Genomic DNA, 20836 nt, shown 5'->3' with positions numbered 1-20836 from the left:
ATGAATGTTGCTAGCTAGACTTTTTTACCGCTTCCGCAAATCTTCAGAAAGAAGTTAGGATTGTTTCGGATACCATGTAGTGGACACTGTTGCTGCTGATATGAGTAGTGGCCCACAGCTCACTCCATCCTATGTTCTCGATTACTCTTAAGAACTGATCACTCGCCCAAAAAATTACTCCTTCTAGAATACATACTGAGAACACACTGAATAACCTTTACTATCATAATATTATTTTCCTAAGAAGTTCAATCATCCACTGAACAATTGAGCTATAGTATTTATAAATAACAATTAACTTCCTTGCCCTCTTTAGCTGTCTGATTCTCAGTGATGACAGAGTTACAGTTTGAATAAGAGAGCAGCATGTCTCACTGGCATAAATTTATTTTAAATATGGACCTATCTGACTGACTTGTAAAGGTAGCAATTGTTTCTGAAGAAGAACCTCATGAAATTAAATTCCATAACGCATTTTCAACAAACTGACGCTTACCTGAGTCTCTGACACTGACAAAGTATGTAGGAGTGAATTCTCAATGCAACATGACATATAACTTTTGACAGAAGTAAAACAATGACAATAGCTCCTTCCCATGTCTAAGATTTAAATGACAGGGATCTATCTTTATTTAGTTCTGTTAAAAGAAGACAGTACTTACCTTTATGTATCACAATTCCAAGTACCATACTTCTGATAAGGCACATTTAAAGTAGAAAAACTATTTAGCTTTATACAGTTGTAAGTAATATGTTAAGAGGGTTTTCTGTGACTATCTGCTGAAGACATTCAGTAACCTTGAGGATTAATTTCTGCTTTTCATTTGTGTCTGCTCCAGCAATATCCATCCTTGTGATATGTCCATAGAAAGCGAGACGTCTCTCCCTGGCTACATCTGTGATTTTCCCGGTGTGATTGTATAGTGCCTGATTTGATTGTCTTCTGTACTCACCATCTATTTTGACCAGACCCAGAATTTTTCTCAGGATCTTCCTCTCCTGAATCTCTAGTTTATCTGTCAAGCCTTTCCTGTTCAGATTCAAGCATTCTGAGGCATATAGGACTTCAGGGCAGATAACTGTTTGGTAGTGTTTTAGTTTGGAATTGCGAAATAGGCATTTCTTCTTATAGATGTTCTTGGTTAATCGATATGCTAATTGTAACTTATTAATCTGATAGATTAGGTTCCAACCATTCTCCTAGATACTTGAATCTGTCAGCTTTCTCAATTTGACCTTGTTTCTACTGTAATTCACTGGGAGTATCACTGATGTTGGTGAGGTATTTTGTCTTTTCTAATGACAATTGAAGTCGTACCTTGGCAGCCTGGAGTTTGAGTATGTTGAGCTGCTTTACTGCTACTTTCACTGAGATTGCTGTACGTGCCAGATCATCTGCGAAAGCTAAACAGTCTACTACTAGTCCCTTCCATTTGTATCCCAGATAAATACTGCTCGATATATTTTGTACTTCCATTTCTTTTCGCCACTCTCTGATCACCTTGTCCAATGCACAGTTGAAGAGAAGAGGTGAAAGACCATCTCCCTGTCTATCTCCTTTCTTTATCTCAAAGCTTTCTGAAAGTGTTCCTTTACTCATGATCTAGTGTTAGTCAGGGTGTTTTGGATAAGGCTGTGGATTTTCTGGTCCAGACCCATTTCCTGCGAAATTCTCGTAAGTGTATGTCTGTCGATTGACTCGTATGCTTTCTTGAAGTCAACAAAAGTAACTACATATTGTTTATTCGCTAGTTTAATTTGACTTAATACTGACTTCAAGTTAAGGATCTGTTCAGCAAAAGAACATCCTTTTCTAAAATCACCCTGATAATCTCCAAGTTTTGGGTCCAATTGAGGTTCGGCTCTGTTCAGTAATGCCTTAGATAATATCTTATAGGTGACTGGTATCAATGAGATCCCTCTATAATTGTTGATGTCAGACAGATCACCCTTATTGTGTAAGGGGTGGATCAGAGCAGCTGTCTGGTCATCTGGTAACTTCTCAGTATCCCAAATGTTCTTTAGGATGTCAGTCAACTAGCTGATTGCTTTGTCTCCGGCCTGCTTCCACAGCTCTGCAACTATAGCGTCTTCTCCTGGTGCTATGTTATTCTTCAGGGACTGAATGATGTTTTATACTTCTTCTTCTGTTGGAAGGTGAGAGTTTGGTTGTCTGGGACTGTCTTGATAGATAAAGGAGGTTTTAGGGGACTCACAGTTAAGGAGATTCTCAAAATATTTGGCCAATATGTGGCAGTTGTCTTTGTCATTATAGGCTATGCTTCCATTTGGTCCTCTGAAGTGTAAGCTGTGTGGCACATAGCTTCTAAGATTTCACTTGAAAGTTTGTAAAAGTTTCTAGTAGTATTCTTCTTGAAATCTTCATCTAATTGAGTCAATTTGTCCTGAGTGTACTGACGTTTAACCTGCCTGAGCCAAGCTGCCTGTCTTTTTGCGATTGCTTGGTCACAGGTACTTGTCCACCACTCATGTTTCCTCTGTTTCCTTAGTGGGGCGACTTCTGTTGCGGCTTTTACTAATTTGTCCCTTAGCTGGTCCCAGTTGTTGCATTCATGATCTAGCATTTGCATTCTCTCTGTAAGCATATTGCAGGTTTTCAGTTTTTCCAAGTCAGACTTGCTAAGTTTGGGAATTTGAGGTTTTCTTGTTTTCCTAGGTAGAAATCGGAACTTTATTTTTTAGAGGTAGTGGTATGAGTCCAAGCTCGCCCATCTTAACACTCTCACATTCTGGATTTAGCTACAGGACTTTCTTGAAATGGCCACATGATCTATTTGAAACTCTCCTGGGAGTTATTGGATGAAGTCCCTGCCTTCTGTTTTCTTGGTAGATGCTTAAAGGCCGTTGATTTCAGAGATTTATAATTTTTTTCTTTAGTATTTTGAAATATTCTATTGACTAAGATAAGAATTATCGTTTATGTCTTTATGTCTAAATTTAAGCTTCCTTTTCTTTCCAGGAGTGTGGTGAGAGATATGGCCAGTACCCATGCCCGCAGCATATTGAGGAAGGGGACATTAATAAACCTCTACACCTTTGTGGAAAGAAATTGTGCCGTGGCAATCTGTTAATGAATAATGTCTCAGTAGCAAACAGTGGGATGTACCAGTGTGTTTATCCTTATGGAAACAAAACTGCTGACGGAAAAACAATTGTTTCATATATTTTGGAAGTTGTTGGTATGTATTGGATCGGAAAGTATTTACAAAGTTAATATATAGAAACATGAACATGTATAAAAGCACTTTAACTAATGTGAAATCCAGTTTTTTTATTCTATACTTACAATAAATGATGAATAACAATAAACTCACTCTTTAATCTGCAAAGTGAACAATACTAGAGCAATATTTAAAGCAAACAGATATGTATTTGTCGCATATTCATGTGGTTACATTCCTTTTTCAAAATATGGAGAGAGAAGAGAACACTTACTCACAATTTTATTAAATTTATTCCCTTCCATGTCATGCTTGAGAAACAGAAACAGAGAAAAATATGGGAGTCATAGCAAAAACTGGTGTGGGGGTGGGGTTAGGGTGTGCAGGAGTATACACACACCATAGGCAATTGGTGAGTTCTAGAAGAGTAGCTTCAAGCACTGAGATAAAATAAAACAAAAATTAGGACAGTTAATTTGTCACTGAACCCTCTGTCAGGCACTTTATTGTGAATAGCAGAGTAATCACCTAGATGTATCTGTAGAGCTCCTGTGCAGAGATATTTGTTTAATAAGAGCACACACAATACGTAAGATACATCATTGTACTTCAAATAACAATGCAAAAAGATGGCATGGACAGTGAATAGTGACTAGATGTGTACATTAGGAAAATAGTGAAATTGTATTTGACTCACTGAAACAAGTAGGTAACTGTTACAGTAGCTGTGGAATTAGAGAAGTGAATGCTTTTCTAACAAGGAAATGATAACCAAAGCCACAGAGACATAGCCAATAATAATATCTGAGTGGAAGGACCCTTTCCATGCAATAAGTCTGATGTACTCTAATTCATAAGAATGGTACTTTCATTGTGTGTAACAAGCACAGATAAGGTGATTATCGTCATTAGAATGGCCTCAAAATCTCATTACAAATATTTTGTTATGCCTTTGAGATCCACAAATGTCATAAAATGTCATACCTGACTCAAAATGTGTTTAATGTTCTTATAAAATAATATGAATAGGTAAAAAGTTTACTCACCAAGTGGCAGCACGAGAAAACACATATAAAAGATACGAAAATGCACAATCTTTCATAATCAGTGAGTGGCTCCTACTTCTGGCAGAAGGGTTGAAGGGAAAGGAAGACAGATGAGGGAAAAGGACTGGTAAGATTTAGGAAATGGGGAGAGCTGCAGAAAAGTCACCCAGAATCCCAGATCAGGAGAGATATATTGAATGGGATGAGAAGAAACTACCAATATACATATCTTGATGACAATCATATTTTATTGTCTATCAAATCCCTAAGCTGAGAGAATTTTGCTGTATGTTTTCTTACTATTATTATTTGTGTACTGTTTCATCACTTATTTCGTCATATGAATTACATGTTACAAAATGTGTCCTAAGTGCTAGGAGAGAGAAAATATATGAATTTGAGAAAACACAGTACCAGATACTCTAGACATACATTCACACTTTATTACAATGAGTTATGAAATTTAGCCTATACATACTACTTAGTTTTATCATAATTGTGCCACTGTATTTACCACAACCATAAACAAAATGACAAACATATTCCAAATGGTGTTGGCCTTTTGAGGTAGGGTAGTGATGTTAGTGAAGTTCACTGAAGCCTTGCTGGTTATCTTCCCCCTGTCAACAAACAGTGAGTCAGTACTTCCTCACCACATTGTTAAAATGACAGAGCATTGAACTAAGAAATGTAGATCAAGGAAATTAGTAGGGGCTCTGCTGGACATGTGAAATAAAACATCAGTTTTTATGAAGTAATAAATACTAAATCTCAAAGTCACTAGTACAGGTAAAAACTGATGGAGAAAGGTTACCAAACAGTGACTAATTATTGGACTAGCAGAACAGCAAGAAAGAAATGATGCTGAATGATTGCTAGTACTTGCTAATGACCTGCCCTTAGCAAGAAAATTGTTCAGATGGCTCTGAGCACTGTGGGACTCGACTACTGTGGTCATTGGTCCCCTAGAACTTAGAACTACTTAAACCTAACTAACCTAAGGACATCACACACATCCATGCCCGAGGCAGGATTCGAACCTGCGACCGTAACAGCTGCATAGTTCCGGACTGAAGCGCCTAGAACCGCTCGGCCACTGTGGCCAGCTGAACTCCCTTAGCTGCAAGTAAAGGTGGATACAACATTGTTCTTAGCTCACTGGACAAATTATGCAAAACAACACAATAATTTGACAACTATGTTGAACTGTATCTCTTGAATGTGCATAAACTATACAGTTACAAAATCGGAAACATAACTGAGCTTACTGTTATAACAACTGCTATTATTTTATATCTTGAGGTGTTAATCCCTGAATGGTAGTGTACCAAACTCTATGTGAATGAAATAGGAGGAGAAACAAATTACCCCTGGGAAACAAGCACTTGCCTACTGCTATGTCTATAAAAACATCAAACAGCTCTGTTACAGAATCAGTAATGGCTCACCATATAAATTACAGTGATGTCACTGTCTTCTTTGCATTTGACAGATTTATGAACCACACCAAAAGAAGTGATGCCAGTAGTTATATCAATTATCTTCTGGGTCTGAGACTGAGGAAGCAAAAAATTATATTTGAATAGAACAAAAACATGTTTTAAAAACAGAGATAAAACAGAATTTCAGTTAAAGTTGTGTTAGGATGAACTATAACATTATGCTTAACAGTGTTTTTTTCCACTTTTAGAGCACAATACAGCAGCAATTCTATATAGCAAGGATTTGACGAACCCTCAGTAGTTTGTTGGAGATGTGGCACCAGGTGTCTATACACAGTTCATACAATTCCTGTAAATTGTGGGCCACTGGTTTGTGGTCTAGGAGTTGGTACCCAATGACATCCAAATGTATTCTATCAGCTTCAGATAAGACAAATTTGGTGTCCAAGACATCAATTTGTGTTCACTATCATTCTCCTCAAAGCACTGTAGCATGATTATGACCTCCTGGAAGATGACATCACTGTCGGTAGAGACATCAGTCATGAAGAGACTTAGGTGGTCTGCAATAATATTCCAGTAGATCACAGCTGTCATGGAGCCTTTGATTACTATCACAGGTACCACAGAAGCCCAGGTGAATGTTTCCAATAGCACAATGTTGCCCCCATTGGCTTGTAATGATGAGGAGCACATTTAAAGCAGCTGTTTGCCTGGATAAGAGCATATACGGGCATGATCACTGTAGTATAACAAAATGGTGGTTCACCCGACCAGGTGACATATTTCTATTGACCCATGGTCCAATCTCAGTGATCATGTGCCAACTGCAGCTGTTACTTATGATGTTGGGTCAAAATGGGAACACACATAGGGTCATTTGCTGTGCAGCTCCATGTTCAACAGTGTGTTCTGAACGGTGTGCTCTGAAACACTTGCACCTGAACTAGATTGTACTCTGTCATTAGATATACCATCAATTGCTACCTTTATTACTTTACAGAACATGCATGCTTCTGACATCCACCTCCTGTGAATAGGCATAGGTGACCCTTACTTGCAGTTTCCCTGTTTTACAGCCACTTTCCATAAATTCCCATGACAGTAGCATGAAACCAGCCAACCTGCTTCTCTATTTCCAAAATGCTCATTCCCAGGATGTGGGCCATAATGTTGCTTATGCCAGTGGATATCCTGATTTGTGGCCCATCTTATCTCTAGAATGCTTTCCAATTTGTCTCCCCTCTGCTTACATACTTTTTGTAACTATTTCATGAGCTGTTAACACTGCCAGGTAGCATTCATTCTCGTGGTAGACAGGTCATAATGTCTGACTCATCAATATACACTGCAATTTTGGCAACGTCATTAGCTCATAATAAAGGTAGGTTGACCATTGTAAAAGTTCTTTACAAACATTAGATAAAGACAGCAAATAAAGAGGCTCAGTCTTTACACATATGACACAACTACAAGAAGATAAACTGCTCATAAAGGATCATACATGACAATGTTTCTTGAACCGCATCAGAGAACAGCGTTACGTATAGCACCCATTAAGAAAATACATTGAAATAATGAGTGAAAACATGACAGAAACAGGCACTTCAGGAGTCCTGTTGTGATTTATCTGCTGTACAAGTGCTTAATAGGATTATGGATGTAATATTCAGAAAAATCAAAGAGACACACAAGTGGGATTATAGCACCTGAGTCAACAAGGAATTTGAAACTGGTTTCAGCAACTACCAGAGACAGCTGATATTGCTGCAACATCAATAGACTTGACTGATGTTCAACAGGAGTGTTGGGTGAGATCTAGTACAGACCAAGAATAAAAAAGAATGGAATACATTCCTTGCATGAGATAGGATATTAGATTTGCACACCTCAAAAATGTTCAAACGTGTTTGAAATCTTATGGGACTTAACTGCTAAGGTCATCAGTCCCTAAGCTTATACACTACTTAACCTGAATTATCCTAAGGACAAACACACACACCCATGCCCGAGGGAGGATTCGAACCTCAGCCGGGCCCAGCCACACAGTCCATGACTGCAGCGCCTCAGACCGCTCGGCTAATCCCGTGCGGCGTTTGTACAGCTAACATAGTAAAAATGTAAATGTTAAGGGGCATCATTGGCTGGATATCCAACATGGTGTGATCATCTGCTGTCAGAAAGGATGTTCTTCCTCCACAAAAATGGCCCTTTTGTTGTGGATGTGTAGGAAATGTGTTGTAGGTGGAGTGTTGATGAGTGTAATAGGTGCATGTATAGCGTAGTGTTGTGTTTGTGTTGTTTGCTTTTGATGATGATGATGATAGAAGGGAGAGGGAGAAACGTGGTGCCAACACATAGCCTCTCGAATAGCACCAAGGGGACTGCTGACCTTAGTGTTCTGATCCAGTGGATGGCTCCAACAGTGTCATTTGCCGTCTCTTCATGAGAATTGGCGGAGAGGCTTGGAATTAAATCCAGAACGCTGATGGAAAGACTGGTGATCAGGTACTTTACATCACCACCTGTCCCCCTACCCCACCCCCACCCCCCTTGCTAGCCAAATACTTGCACTGAAAATTTCATCCACAACCTGTTTTGAAACTAGATTACCTCAGAGTTGAGTGCTACCACACAGAAGCATGTTAACAATTGCAGCCTATGGATGCAGGTAGCTAATATAGAAGTAACTAGTAACATATTGGAAGTTACTGATGTAACTCAAGAAATAGTAATTAACATTATTGCTTTTTTATTTTTCCCCTTTCTCCAACAATTCTTCCTCTGATAGTGGAAAGAAATTAGAAACTCTTAAAAGAATGTGAGTGTAACGAAGTAATCGGCAATTACTGTAAAAGTATTTGGGGAATTGTTTTTATGTATATTTTATATGTTGAAAGGGAGGGAGGGGCGTATCTTTCTTGTGTTCATGTATATTTATAGGTCAGGCATGGAAGGGGAAGGGATGTGGACAAATTCAAGACTGGAAGAATAAGAGTAATTGAAGGAGAAATTTTGATGGTTATTCAAGCTTTCCACAATGAAAATTTTTCTTTCTCTGCAATGTATCTGGAGACAAAAAGAAGGAAAGAGTGCTCAGAACACTAGGTGCAAAATAAAGTGTAGGTAGTAATAGAATGAAAGAGATGCAGTTGGAAATCAAACAACGGAAAATCCAGGATGGACTGTAACAATATTATGAAAAGGCAAGTTGCCACTCACCAAATAGTAGAGATGCTAAGTCACAGATAGGCACAATGAAAAGACTGTCACAAATTAGCTTTCAGCCAGTATGACCTTCATCAAAAATAGATGACCGTCACAGGCACGCGTGTATGCCAACACACACACACACACACACACACACACACACACACACACACACACAGATGACTGTAGTGTGGCTTCGGTTGTCAGAGACTGCAGTCGTGAGTTGCATTTGTGTGTGTGTGTGTGTGGGGGGGGGGGGGGATTTATTTTTGACAAAGGCCATACTGGCCAAATGCTAATATGTGACAGTCTTTTTGCTGTGCCTATCTGCGACTCAACATCTCCATTGTATGGAGAGATGCAGTTAGGCTATTTTTATTCTATCAATTAGTATTCTTAAATATAGTCATCAGTAAAATACTCACTTTTGCTAGGCCATGGGTGATCCCTTATCTTCTTAAACTGAGGTGGGTGTTATGTTTATATTTATTTGCATGTTGACAGGATACAATTTCCCATAAGGAAAGAAGGTATGAAGACAGTTTAAAGTGATGGAAACTGCTTATGGTCTTGTACAATCCATTTTTCCTGGTTACTAATTTTCCAGGTTCTTCTGGAATACACTGCATTTACATTTTTATATGTGTATTTAACATTTATCTCACAAACTAATTAGTATAGGATTTATTACTTGTATTTAATGAAAAATATAAGTAAAATTATCCAACTTTGAGGCAATATTGTACATTAATGAGCAATTAGAGTAATAATAACAATGAGAAATATAGTAACCGAAGTTTATTAGTTTATTTCACCATGCTTCATCACTTCCACATACTACATATTTATCACAAAAAATAACCATAACACACTACAACATATTGCAAAAATATAATCTCTGATCAGACCACAGTGTGGCGTAGTTGTATGATTTACTTTAGTTGAAGTGTTGAGTTTCTCTTTGTGGACTCCTTTATAGAAACAATCAATGAAAATTTTTCTATAATGTTATGCAACAATGTCAGTGAAAATTTCGGTTATTATTTCAGAAACTGCAGAATGCCCACAAATTTTGGAGGTGTTTCCAGAGAATGTAACAGTTCTGGAAGGCTCACAAATTATTTTCAGTTGCAAAGCACTAAGTAATGTTTTTGCACAGTTCCATTGGGTCCGGAAATATGACAGCAGCTCAGCTTCACAAACTATACGCTATGGAGACAATATATATGAAGTACGTATTTCCAGCATTAATTATGTCATTTTTGTTGATGCCCATTTTGTGTGTATACTACATGGAAAATATTGAATCTGAATGAGTTTTATTTACAGGCTTTATGTGACATTTCAGCAAAAAGCACTGCCTGCTGAAAGGTCAAATTAAAAGTGCCTCTTCTTTCATGCCCTTCCAAAAACTAAAAATAAACTAGTATCGTTCATCATTAACCGTGCCTCCTGTAAACTAGCAGAAGTTCCTAGTTAAGCACATGCCTTTGGTTTACTCTAACAGTAACAGGGCAACCTAGTACAGTGGTTAGACAGTAGATTTATATTTCACAGGGACTCAAATGTGCGAATTGTACAAGTTTAGGTCTCCGTTGTTTTGCTAGATAACATACTGTAAGGCAAATACAAGGAGGGTTGCTCTGGACAGGCCATAACATGTTTTCTGTCACTTTTCTTGACCAATCTGAACTTTTGCTGAATATTTGGATTGTTATTATTTGTCACTCTGAAGGGAAGTGTTACTCAAACATTGAGGAGAACCAGTCATGCGATTCATTGTTCGAGTTTCTCAGTACAGAGAAAGAAAGTTCAAGAGCAAGAGGAAATATCCATAGAGGATTTATCTTTATTGAGGCTATATTGATTGAAATTGTCACAAAGGTATCATCCTTCATTATAGTGACTGACAGAGATTGACTAATTTTTTCCAGATTTTTGTGGCACTTAACCACAATTTTTTAGAAGGCATTAGGTAATGCATTAATTTAAGAAATTGTAGTGATACCCTGTTTTCTGTAATACATTTAAATGGCCAAGGGTAATATCAGCAGTAGTGTCACTATGATTTTTTTGGTCTAAAGAAGGCTGTTCCAATGCTGCCTCGTGGGGTGCGGGCACTGGTACCTCATCAACTCGCTCATGAGCAGGCAAAGTTTAGGTAGACTTAACTGCCAGGTGGTCCTGTTACATGTGTTCTGCACATGTTCTAGCCCTCCTGTCTGTGAGCTCCTAGCATAGAACAATCGTGTACCCTATGACTTGGTTGCCTGACTGCACATGCACCAACTTACTACTCACGTGCACACCTGGCTGCCCACTGGTGGGTATGCTAGCTGGAATAGACTAGTCTAAAAGAAAAATTGGAATATGAGACTGATGTTTATAACTGTTCAAGCTGCAAATGAATAAATAATTACCTGCTGCATATACACGCCTTGTCTCATATGAATGCGATGCGCCAGTGCCATGGTGGCTGGCAGCATCATTCATGGGCTTCTGTCACAGAGTATGGCTCCTGAAACCCTCTATACAATTTCCAATGTTTGTGGTATAGTATACAAGACAAATAAAGACAGGGTCAAAATCACAAAGGCAAATGTTGATTTATGCAGCAGCCATTGCCATCTACTCTGCTGAAGCATGCGACGATCAGTCACATTACATGAATAATGGCTGACATTCTGAGAGGACAGGAACCTTTTTTTACCTTTTAGTTTTTCAACTAGTATCATACTGTTTTTTTATATAGACTATGTTGTTTCATATGTATAATTTCTGATGATTTTCAGGTTCTGTGACAGTTTGTGTGCTGGGCTGTTTATAGAATTTACCATGTGAAATATTGGATTACCTTACATGTGTGAATCCAAAGGCACCACACCTAAGAGCACAGCAAAAGATACACAAAGAAGGTAATCCGATACATCCCTTGATAAACTATATAAACAGCCTGGCATAGAACTTGTCACAGAAACTGAATAAAATGGAAAAATTATACATATAAAACAACATAGTCTATAAAAAACAGCATGATACTAGCTGAAGAACTAAAAGGTAAAAGTCTCCCAAACTGGTAAGCTCTTATCACTTGACATTACCAACCTTTACTCAAACTCAACCATACAAGAAGCTGTAGCACTGATCCAAAAGAACGTTATGAAACCTAAGAAACTTGCACACACAGAGATTATTGAATTTATGGAACTTCCCCAGCTAACTCTTAAGTTACAAATACTTCACCCTTAATGGCAACATTTACAACCAACCAGATGGCCTAGCATTGGGATCATATATATCAGCTACCAAAGCTGAGATACACATAAATCACTTGGAACAAAAGCTATTTAGCAGCCAAGAACCCAGACTAAAGAAAATTGAGTTTTATATGAGATATCTAGAGGACACACTACTATTAGTGGAAGGGATGCCAAAGACAGATATTCTACACTACTGGCCATTAAAATTGCTACACCAAGAAGAAATGCAGATGATAAACGGGTATTCATTGGACAAATATATTATACTAGAACTGACATGTGATTGTATTTCCATGCAATTTTTGGTGCATAGATCCTGAGAAGTCAGTATGAAGAACAACCGCCTCTGCCCATAATAACAGCCTTGATATGCTTGGGCATTGAGTCAAACAGAGCTTGGATGGTGTGTAAAGGTACAGCTGCCCATGCAGCTTCAACATAATACCACAGTTCATCAAGAGTAGTGACTGGTGTATCGTGACGAGCCAGTTGCTCAGCCGCAATTGACCAGACATTTTCAGTTGGGGAGAGATCTGGAGAATGTGCTGGCCAGGGCAGCAGTCAAACATTTTCTGTATCCAGAAAGGCCCGTACAGGACCTGCAACATGCGGTCTTGCATTATCCTGCTGAAATGTAGGTTTTCCCAGGGATTGAATGAAGGGTAGAGCCACGGGTCGTAACACATCTGTAATGTAACATCCACTGTTCAAAGTGCCGTCAATGGGAACCAGAGGGGACTGAGACGTGTAACCAATAGCACCCCATACCATCACGCCGGGTGATACGCCAGTATGGCGATGACGAATACACGCTTCCAATGTGCGTTCACCGCGATGTCGCCAAACATGGATGCGACCATCATGATGTTGTAAACAGAACCTGGATTCATCCGAAAAAATGATGATTTGCCATTCGTGCACCAGGTTCATCACTGAGTACACCATCGCAGGCACTCCTGTCTGTGATGCAGCGTCAAGGGTAACCGCAGCCGTGGTCTCCGAGCTGATAGTCCATGCTGCTGCAAACATCGTTGAACTCTTCGTGCAGATGGTTGTTCTCTTGCAAAAACATCCCCATCTGTTGACTCAGGGATCAAGACGTGGCTGCACGATCCATTACGGCTATGCAGATAAGATGCCTGTCATCTCGACTGCTAGTGATACGAGGCCGTTGGGATCCTGCACGGCGTTCCGTATTACCCTCCTGAACCCACCGATTTCATATTCTGCTAACAGTCATTGGATCTTGACCAACGCGAGCAGCACTGTCGCGATACAATAAACCGCAATTGCGATAGGCTGCAATCTGAACTTTATCAAAGTCGGAAACGTGGTGGTACGCATTTCTCCTCCTTACACGAGGCATCACAACAACGTTTCACCAGGCAATGCCGGTCAACTGCTGTTTGGATCTTGACCAACGCGAGCAGCACTGTCGCAATACAATAAACCGCACTATCAAAGTCGGAAACGTGGTGGTACGCATTTCTCCTCCTTACACGAGGCATCACAACAACGTTTCACCAGGCAATGCCGGTCAACTGCTGTTTGTGTATGAGAAATCGGTTGGAAACTTTCTTCATGTCAGCACATTGTAGGTGTCGACACCGGCTCCAACCTTGTGTGAATGCTCTGAAAAGCTGAAAAGCTAATCATTTGCATATCACAGCATCTTCTTCCTGTCAGTTAAATTTAATGTCTTTAGCATGTCATCTTCATGGTGTAGCAATTTTAATGGCCAGTAGTGTAAATTGCTTCAGTAATCTATATGTGACAATGACATTTACAGTGGAACATGAACAAGACAAACGTATCAAATACATGGCTTAAATATTAAAGAAACAACACACATTCAAAATTTATGAGGAAAATACAATGACCAACACCACAATCCCTGCAACTTCATGTCAACCCGGACATCCATAAACAGGCAACTAAAATACCTTTGAACCAAGAAGAAATGCAACAAGAAATAAACATAGTGAATCAGATTGCAGTTGCCAATGATTATACTGCTCCCATGGTTGACACAGTCCTAGACAAAGTAAAGAAAGACCCAAACAGAAAGTGCACCACAGTGAAAAAAGACAAAAACAAATGTGTATCTATCATCCCATACATTTGCAGTATGTTACAGAAGCTCGCAAATATTTTCAAAACACAAAGTTGGGTTTTCTACATCAAATAAACTACAACAAAACTAATAAGTAATGTAAAGTGTAATCATGACTGAAACCAGACTCTGGAATATCCAAAGTAACATGCCAGGAATGTTGTATGTTCTGCCTAGGACGAACAGGCCAAAATTTCAGCGCCAGGTACACAGAGCACTTTAAAGCCTACACAGAATATCAGCAACAGCCACACACATGCATAATACAGGGCACCCATTTGAAAAACAAGAATAAAATTTTAAAGTATTCCACTGATTAAATAATGTGCATGAAATGGATTTGTTAGAGGAACCAGAAATACCTTCACATTACAGAAAATATGAAGACAAAATCTTTAATGAAAAGTCTGAACGTGATCAGTGATTTTCTTCAGATGCTTTGAGAATATGCTTAAATAAAAACAGACAATGGAAACTCCAGGTAGGAATATCAGCAATGTAGGAAAAGATAGATTGCTACTTACTGGCAAGAAGATACGTTAAGATGCAAACAGGCAATGGTGAGTGTTTCTCATTTGTTGATGAAGGCTGTGGTCGAAAGTTATGTAAGAGACTTTTAATTACACCTGTCTGCAGCTTAACATGTCTTCTTTATGGTAAGTAGCAATCTGTCTTTTCCTACACTGCTGCTTAAATAAAAACAGCAACTTATAGAAATAAGCACCATTGTAAAACAGATATATGCAAGTTATATGTATATCGATATGATAAATACCTTTTGTACAAAAGCATATCATGCTCTGTGGAAGACTTGTAACATTATATGTGTCAACTGCATCTAAAACATCTTTGTAACTGTTTGCTTATGTAAGGTATTCTCGATATATACTGCGCACTGAAAGTTGCGTGTGATGTTTAACATAAGTGAAACTGCACAAACGGATCATGAGAAAACTGTAAGTACTAAAAATTGTGTACTTTTTATATGTTTCAGTAAAGTCAACAAAACAAAGTAGAACCTCACACATCGAAAACATTATGTAAAAATGGCATATTAAAAAGAGAAAACATACCTGAAAATGAGAATCATTTCCTGATACGTGTGGTGTAACATGTGAATAAAAGAAATTCTTGATTGGTAGCAGAAACTTTATAAATAAACAAACCCATGTTTTCAGTGGCAGACCTTCACAAAACCATTTATAATAGACATAATCAGATTACTAGGTCTTCTGCTGACTCCACCAGGGATTTGTACAGCACATTCTTCAGATATCCCCATAGGAATAAGTTGAATGGTTTGAGGTCAGGTGACAGAAGCAGCCATGTTACAGGGCCACCTCGACCAACCCAGCAGTCCCAAAATATTGGTCCGATCTGGGTTCTGGAAGCTTGACTGAACTATGTGGATGCCCTATTGTGCTGGAAAAACATATATTGATGGACTCCAGTAATTCCGGCCTCACTTCCCGGATGAATGTTGTATAGCTGTCATCTGTGACTTGAGGGGGAAGGATGTAGGGGCCAATCAGGTAATCGTGGCCCATGATAGCCCATACATTGATGTTGAACTTTTCCTGATAACCTTAGTTGTAGGTGGCATGGGGGTTCGCCTCCACCCACACATGGCCATTGTGAGTGTTGAATGGACCCTCATTGGTGAAGGAAGTCTCATTCATGAACAACACGTACTCAATGTAATACAGCTATCTGGTGCAACACTGCTAGAACCACTGCCTGAATTCGACATGCAGAGAAAAATTATGGGCCATCAGTACCTGCGTCTTCTGAAGATGAAATGAATGCCTTCTGTTCTCATGCAGCATTTGCCAAACTGCTGAATGGGAGCTTTATGTTGCATGTGCCACAGTGTGGGTGTTAGAGGATGGGTCTGCGTTGAACCTCTCTAGTATGTCCTCTGCAAATTGTAGCATGCGTATGCTTCACATGTGGTCTCTGTCATGTTGAAGCCCTGTGAAACTGCCCATTCATCCACATGCTGAAGGACGGGTGCAAATGTGGAGTGCAGCAGGAGACACCTATTGTGATATTGTTGGGTAATGCTGCCTGCCCATTATCTTTCACCATGTCGTATGTGAAATGTACCACACTCCTCAACGGGGGTAAATGTCTCTATGTTGAGGCACACCAGCATGTGTCAAACTACAACTGAGCGCTATATTTTTATTGGATGTGTTTGTCATTCCACTATGTCACTACCACTGTTAGTGGTCTCTGTGATGTTGGTTTGTCAGGCCATGTTCTGTGCCATCTGCTGTCCAGACTGCTGCCAAGTACATTGTTAGATGTTCTGTGAACAGACTCATGCCTGCTGCTTGAGGGAAGGCCTTGTGGTAGGCACTGGCTCTTATAACTTCAATACTCTGTAGCATCATTGGATGACATTTCTGGACATGGCTTCCTATCCACATTTTGTTCCTGAAGACATCTACTACATCACATCAAAGTTGGTCAGTGTAATTCTGAAACATCCTATACATGCCTCAAAATCAAAATGAAAAACCTAAGGAACTGAAAATTTATGATGAAACTAGGTGAATGATTTTTTATTTACAATTTAATCATGTGACTTGCAATGAAGTATTCATATTTCTTCAGGTATGTCACATAGTATCAGCTTTAAAATTCAGAGAAATCAACAGTGATGTTAATAATTAACTAGCACTACACTGCTTATGTGATGACACCCTCATTCCTTTCATTCATTTAGTTTACTTTTCTGAATTGTGACATAAAAATATTCGAAGCAGAGAGATGTCTGGCACCAGCTACAGATTACAAACTATGCCCTTTGATACAATAAACTAAGTATGTTACAATGGCAAAACAGTGTAATGTGGCCCTCATTTTCCACAGAGGAACTCTCCTGCCCTAATTAACACATTATGTTTTACTGTGCATTTGTTTTGGCAGTTTCCTGTGACATATAACACAGCCTGATTTTGTAGTCCACACTTGTAAAGTGTAGATTAATCAGTGACAGTTTTCCATTGCCTGTTAAAGCAAAAGAACAAAGAGTACAATCAGTGATGGTGAGCAAGCATATTAATCATTTATTTACACATTGTGTTCCATATATCCTATTGTGAAGGACAACCTAAAGGTTGTGATAAAAGACAACATTACATTAACATTTAGAAGGACCCATTACAGATTATTTTTGTAAAGCATACTTATAACCAGTGATAATCTACTCACATTGTTGATTATGGGGATTACTTCTACATTACTATATGTAATGCCTTAGAAATTAAGTTATTACATACATTAGTAGCAAAGCAGGAACCAGTACTGTGAGGAAGAAGAAGAAGAAGAAGAAGAAGAAGAAGAAGAAGAAAAGAAAACCCTGCTGTTTTTATCTACTACTTCATGTAGTACTTGACATCAGTGAAACTGTTTAACATGGGAAATTAGTTTTAATTTAAATTTACATCCCCAACACAAATATTCTTATATAAATCAATGAAAATAATCAGTTTTTTACTTCTCATCCCGACCAGTAAGCCTCCCTTACTCTGGATTCTGGGTGACTTTTCTGAACTCTACTCCTTTTCCTATATCTCACCATTTCCTTTACATCGCCCTCTCCCTTCCACTTCAACTCTTCTACCAGAATGAGCCACTGGGTCCGAAAGCTTAGAAACTCTAATATTTTTTCTAGGTGTGTTCTCCTGCCACCTCTTAGTGAGTAAATATTCTTATATGTTATGTGCTAATAAGACACTCTTTCACTTACATCTGGGGATTTCTGATATCCTGCCTAATGTCTGCTAGTAAACTACATTTGTGAAACTCACTTTTCAATCTAAATTCACTCTTACTGTCAACCAAAAATACACTACCTGGCAAAGCACTCACAAGATATGCTCAAATGTCAAGTAACTTTATACATATACAAATACCAATGCAACTTCATATATGTTCACATAATCAGTGGGTATGTAAATGATCGGCGGACCACCACAGTTCTTTAGTGTTGTTCATGTTTAGTATCGTTACTTGGCCTGGTAGGATATATAGTGGGGGGAAACAGTGTCAGATGTTAAATGATCACTGTGAAGGACATGAAGATGCTGCGTATTTGTGTCAGACAGCGTTAATCACATCTGACAGAATTTGAAAGGGGCCTCATTGTGGGTCTCCATTTGTCCAGCTCTTGAAATCGTGCAATATCCAGATCTGTGGGGCATTTGGATGTACCACACACCTGCTGTTGCAGTGTATGGGAATGTGAGGGCAGGCATACTCATCGTAACGTTTCCAGTTGACTACATCTGACCACGACAAGGGAGGATCACCATATTGTGCACCAAGTGCATTGTAACCCCTTCACATGTGTTCCACCTGAGAACAAGTAACCAGCAGCCAAACTTGGGAATTGCTGTCCCATGCATAAACTGCCATTAACACCACAACACAAATAACTGCATGTGGACTGGTGTTATTACAGTGACTATGGATTGCTGATGAATTATGTCAGATTGTTTTCGGCAATGAATCGTGGTTTGCACTACTTTGTATAACAATCAGTGGTGGGTGATGGTGACCTGTGGAGAGGACCCATTCTTTCAAATGTTTTGGAGAGGCACAGCCATGTTACCCTTGGCATCATGATGCAGGGAACTATGAGCTATGACTACAGGTCATGGCTGGTAGTGATTGAGGGAACTCTGATAGCACTATGGCACATCACAGACATCCCATGTCCTTATGTTTTATTCCTCATGTGATAGTACATGGTGTCATTTTTCTAAGAGCAGTGCTCATCCACACATAGCACATGTCTCTATGAACAATCTGTGTGATATTGAAACATTCCTGTGGCCAGTCAAGTCACCAGATCTGTCCCCAATAGAACAAGTTTCGGATTAGTTTCGATGTCAACTCCATTCTAGTGGCAGTACCTGGGATATCAAGGACAGTTACAACAATTGTGGACCAGCTAGCCTCAAGAGAGGAAACAATGGCCTTATGACAACTCTCCCAACCAAATTAGTGTGTGCATACAGGCCAGAGGAGGTGTGTTGTCATACTGATAATACGTGGCCTTTATCAACAAAGGCATTAAAATATACAACAGCCTGCCATCAGAAATGAATGTCTGCTGCTCCGCGTGCGTGGAAAGAAACATGAAACAAATTGCAGCAAAGAATTTTGTAAAGAGTAAAACATTAATGCAAGTATGTGCAAAAAACTTGCATCTATATCATCTGCTACTAAGCAAATTAAGTGCAGAAAGAATATCCAACCAGGTACTGTTGTGTATATGTGTGAGAGGAATACAGCACTAAAATACAAATGTATAACTGAGTATGTAATTTGTGTGTTCATAACTTCTCAGAAAATATGTATGTAAACTCATGTTTGTGTAAACTTTTGGCATATTACTTCATGCCAGCAAATTATCATAATGTCCAACATCAAATGTATGTTCGTGCATCACCATGTGCATGTCATGTACAGTATTGATTCAGAGGACAATAAATACATAAATAACATCACATACCCTCTAAACCCATGAAGTTTTGTTTCATTCCCTCCTCCCCTGCTGGGTGCTTCACTTCTTGTGTCAGGTAGTGAACTATAAGAGTGTAACTGTACTGTTGTTGTTTGTTGTTGTGGTCTTCAGTCCTGAGGCTGGTTTGATGCAGCTCTCCATGCTACTCTATCCTAAAAAAAATGGCTCTGAGCACTATGGAACTTAACATCTTAGGTCATCAGTCCCCTAGAACTTAGAACTACTTAAACCTAACTAACCTAAGGACATCACACACATCCATGCCCGAGGCAGGATTCGAACCTGCGACCGTAGCAGTCCCGCGGTTCCGGACTGCAGCGCTAGAACCGCACGACCACCGCGACCGGCTACTCTATCCTGTGCAAGCTTCTTCATCTCCCAGTATCTACTGCAACCTACATCCTTCTGAATCTGCTTAGTGTATTGATCTCTTGGTCTCCCTCTACGATTTTTACCCTCCACGCTGCCCTCCAATGCTAAATTTGTGATCCCTTGATGCCTCAAAACATGTCCTACCAACCGATCCCTTCTTCTAGTCAAGTTGTGCCACAAACTTCTCTTCTCCCCAATCCTATTCAATACCTCCTCATTAGTTACGTGATCTACCCACCTTATCTTCAGCATTCTTCTGTAGCACCACATTTCGAAAGCTTCTATTCTCTTCTTGTCCAAACTGGTTATCGTCCATGTTTCACTTCCATACATGGCTACACTCCATACAAATACTTTCAGAAACGACTTCCTGACACTTAAATCTATACTAGATGTTAACAAATTTCTCTTCTTCAGAAACGATTTCCTTGCCATTGCCAGTCTACATTTTATATCCTCTCTACTTCAACCATCATCAGTTATTTTACTCCCTAAATAGCAAAACTCCTATACTACTTTAAGTGTCTCATTTTCTAATCTAATCCCCTCAGCATCACCCGATTTAATTTGACTACATTCCATTATCCTCGTTTTGCTTTTGTTGATGTTCATCTTATATCCTCCTTTCAAGAAATTGTCCATTCCGTTCAACTGCTCTTCCAAGTCCTTTGC

General features: G+C 39.1%; 1 protein-coding gene across 1 annotated transcript in view; it reads left to right on the top strand.

Annotated features, from left to right (window-relative positions):
* Positions 1–20836, top strand: part of LOC126252351 (uncharacterized) — a 143198-nt gene that overhangs the window by 100131 nt on the left and 22231 nt on the right. Inside the window, exons 4-5 of the mRNA XM_049953241.1 lie at positions 2981–3200; positions 9930–10111. Of these exons, the coding sequence (XP_049809198.1) occupies positions 2981–3200; positions 9930–10111 (402 nt within the window). The remainder of the gene's footprint in view (positions 1–2980; positions 3201–9929; positions 10112–20836) is intronic.

The sequence above is a fragment of the Schistocerca nitens genome, chromosome 4 (genome assembly GCF_023898315.1).
Source record: "Schistocerca nitens isolate TAMUIC-IGC-003100 chromosome 4, iqSchNite1.1, whole genome shotgun sequence".
NCBI classification, from domain to species: Eukaryota; Metazoa; Arthropoda; class Insecta; order Orthoptera; family Acrididae; genus Schistocerca; species Schistocerca nitens.
Note: the sequence above shows the minus strand (reverse complement) of the source record. Positions and strands in the feature narration are given on the sequence as shown.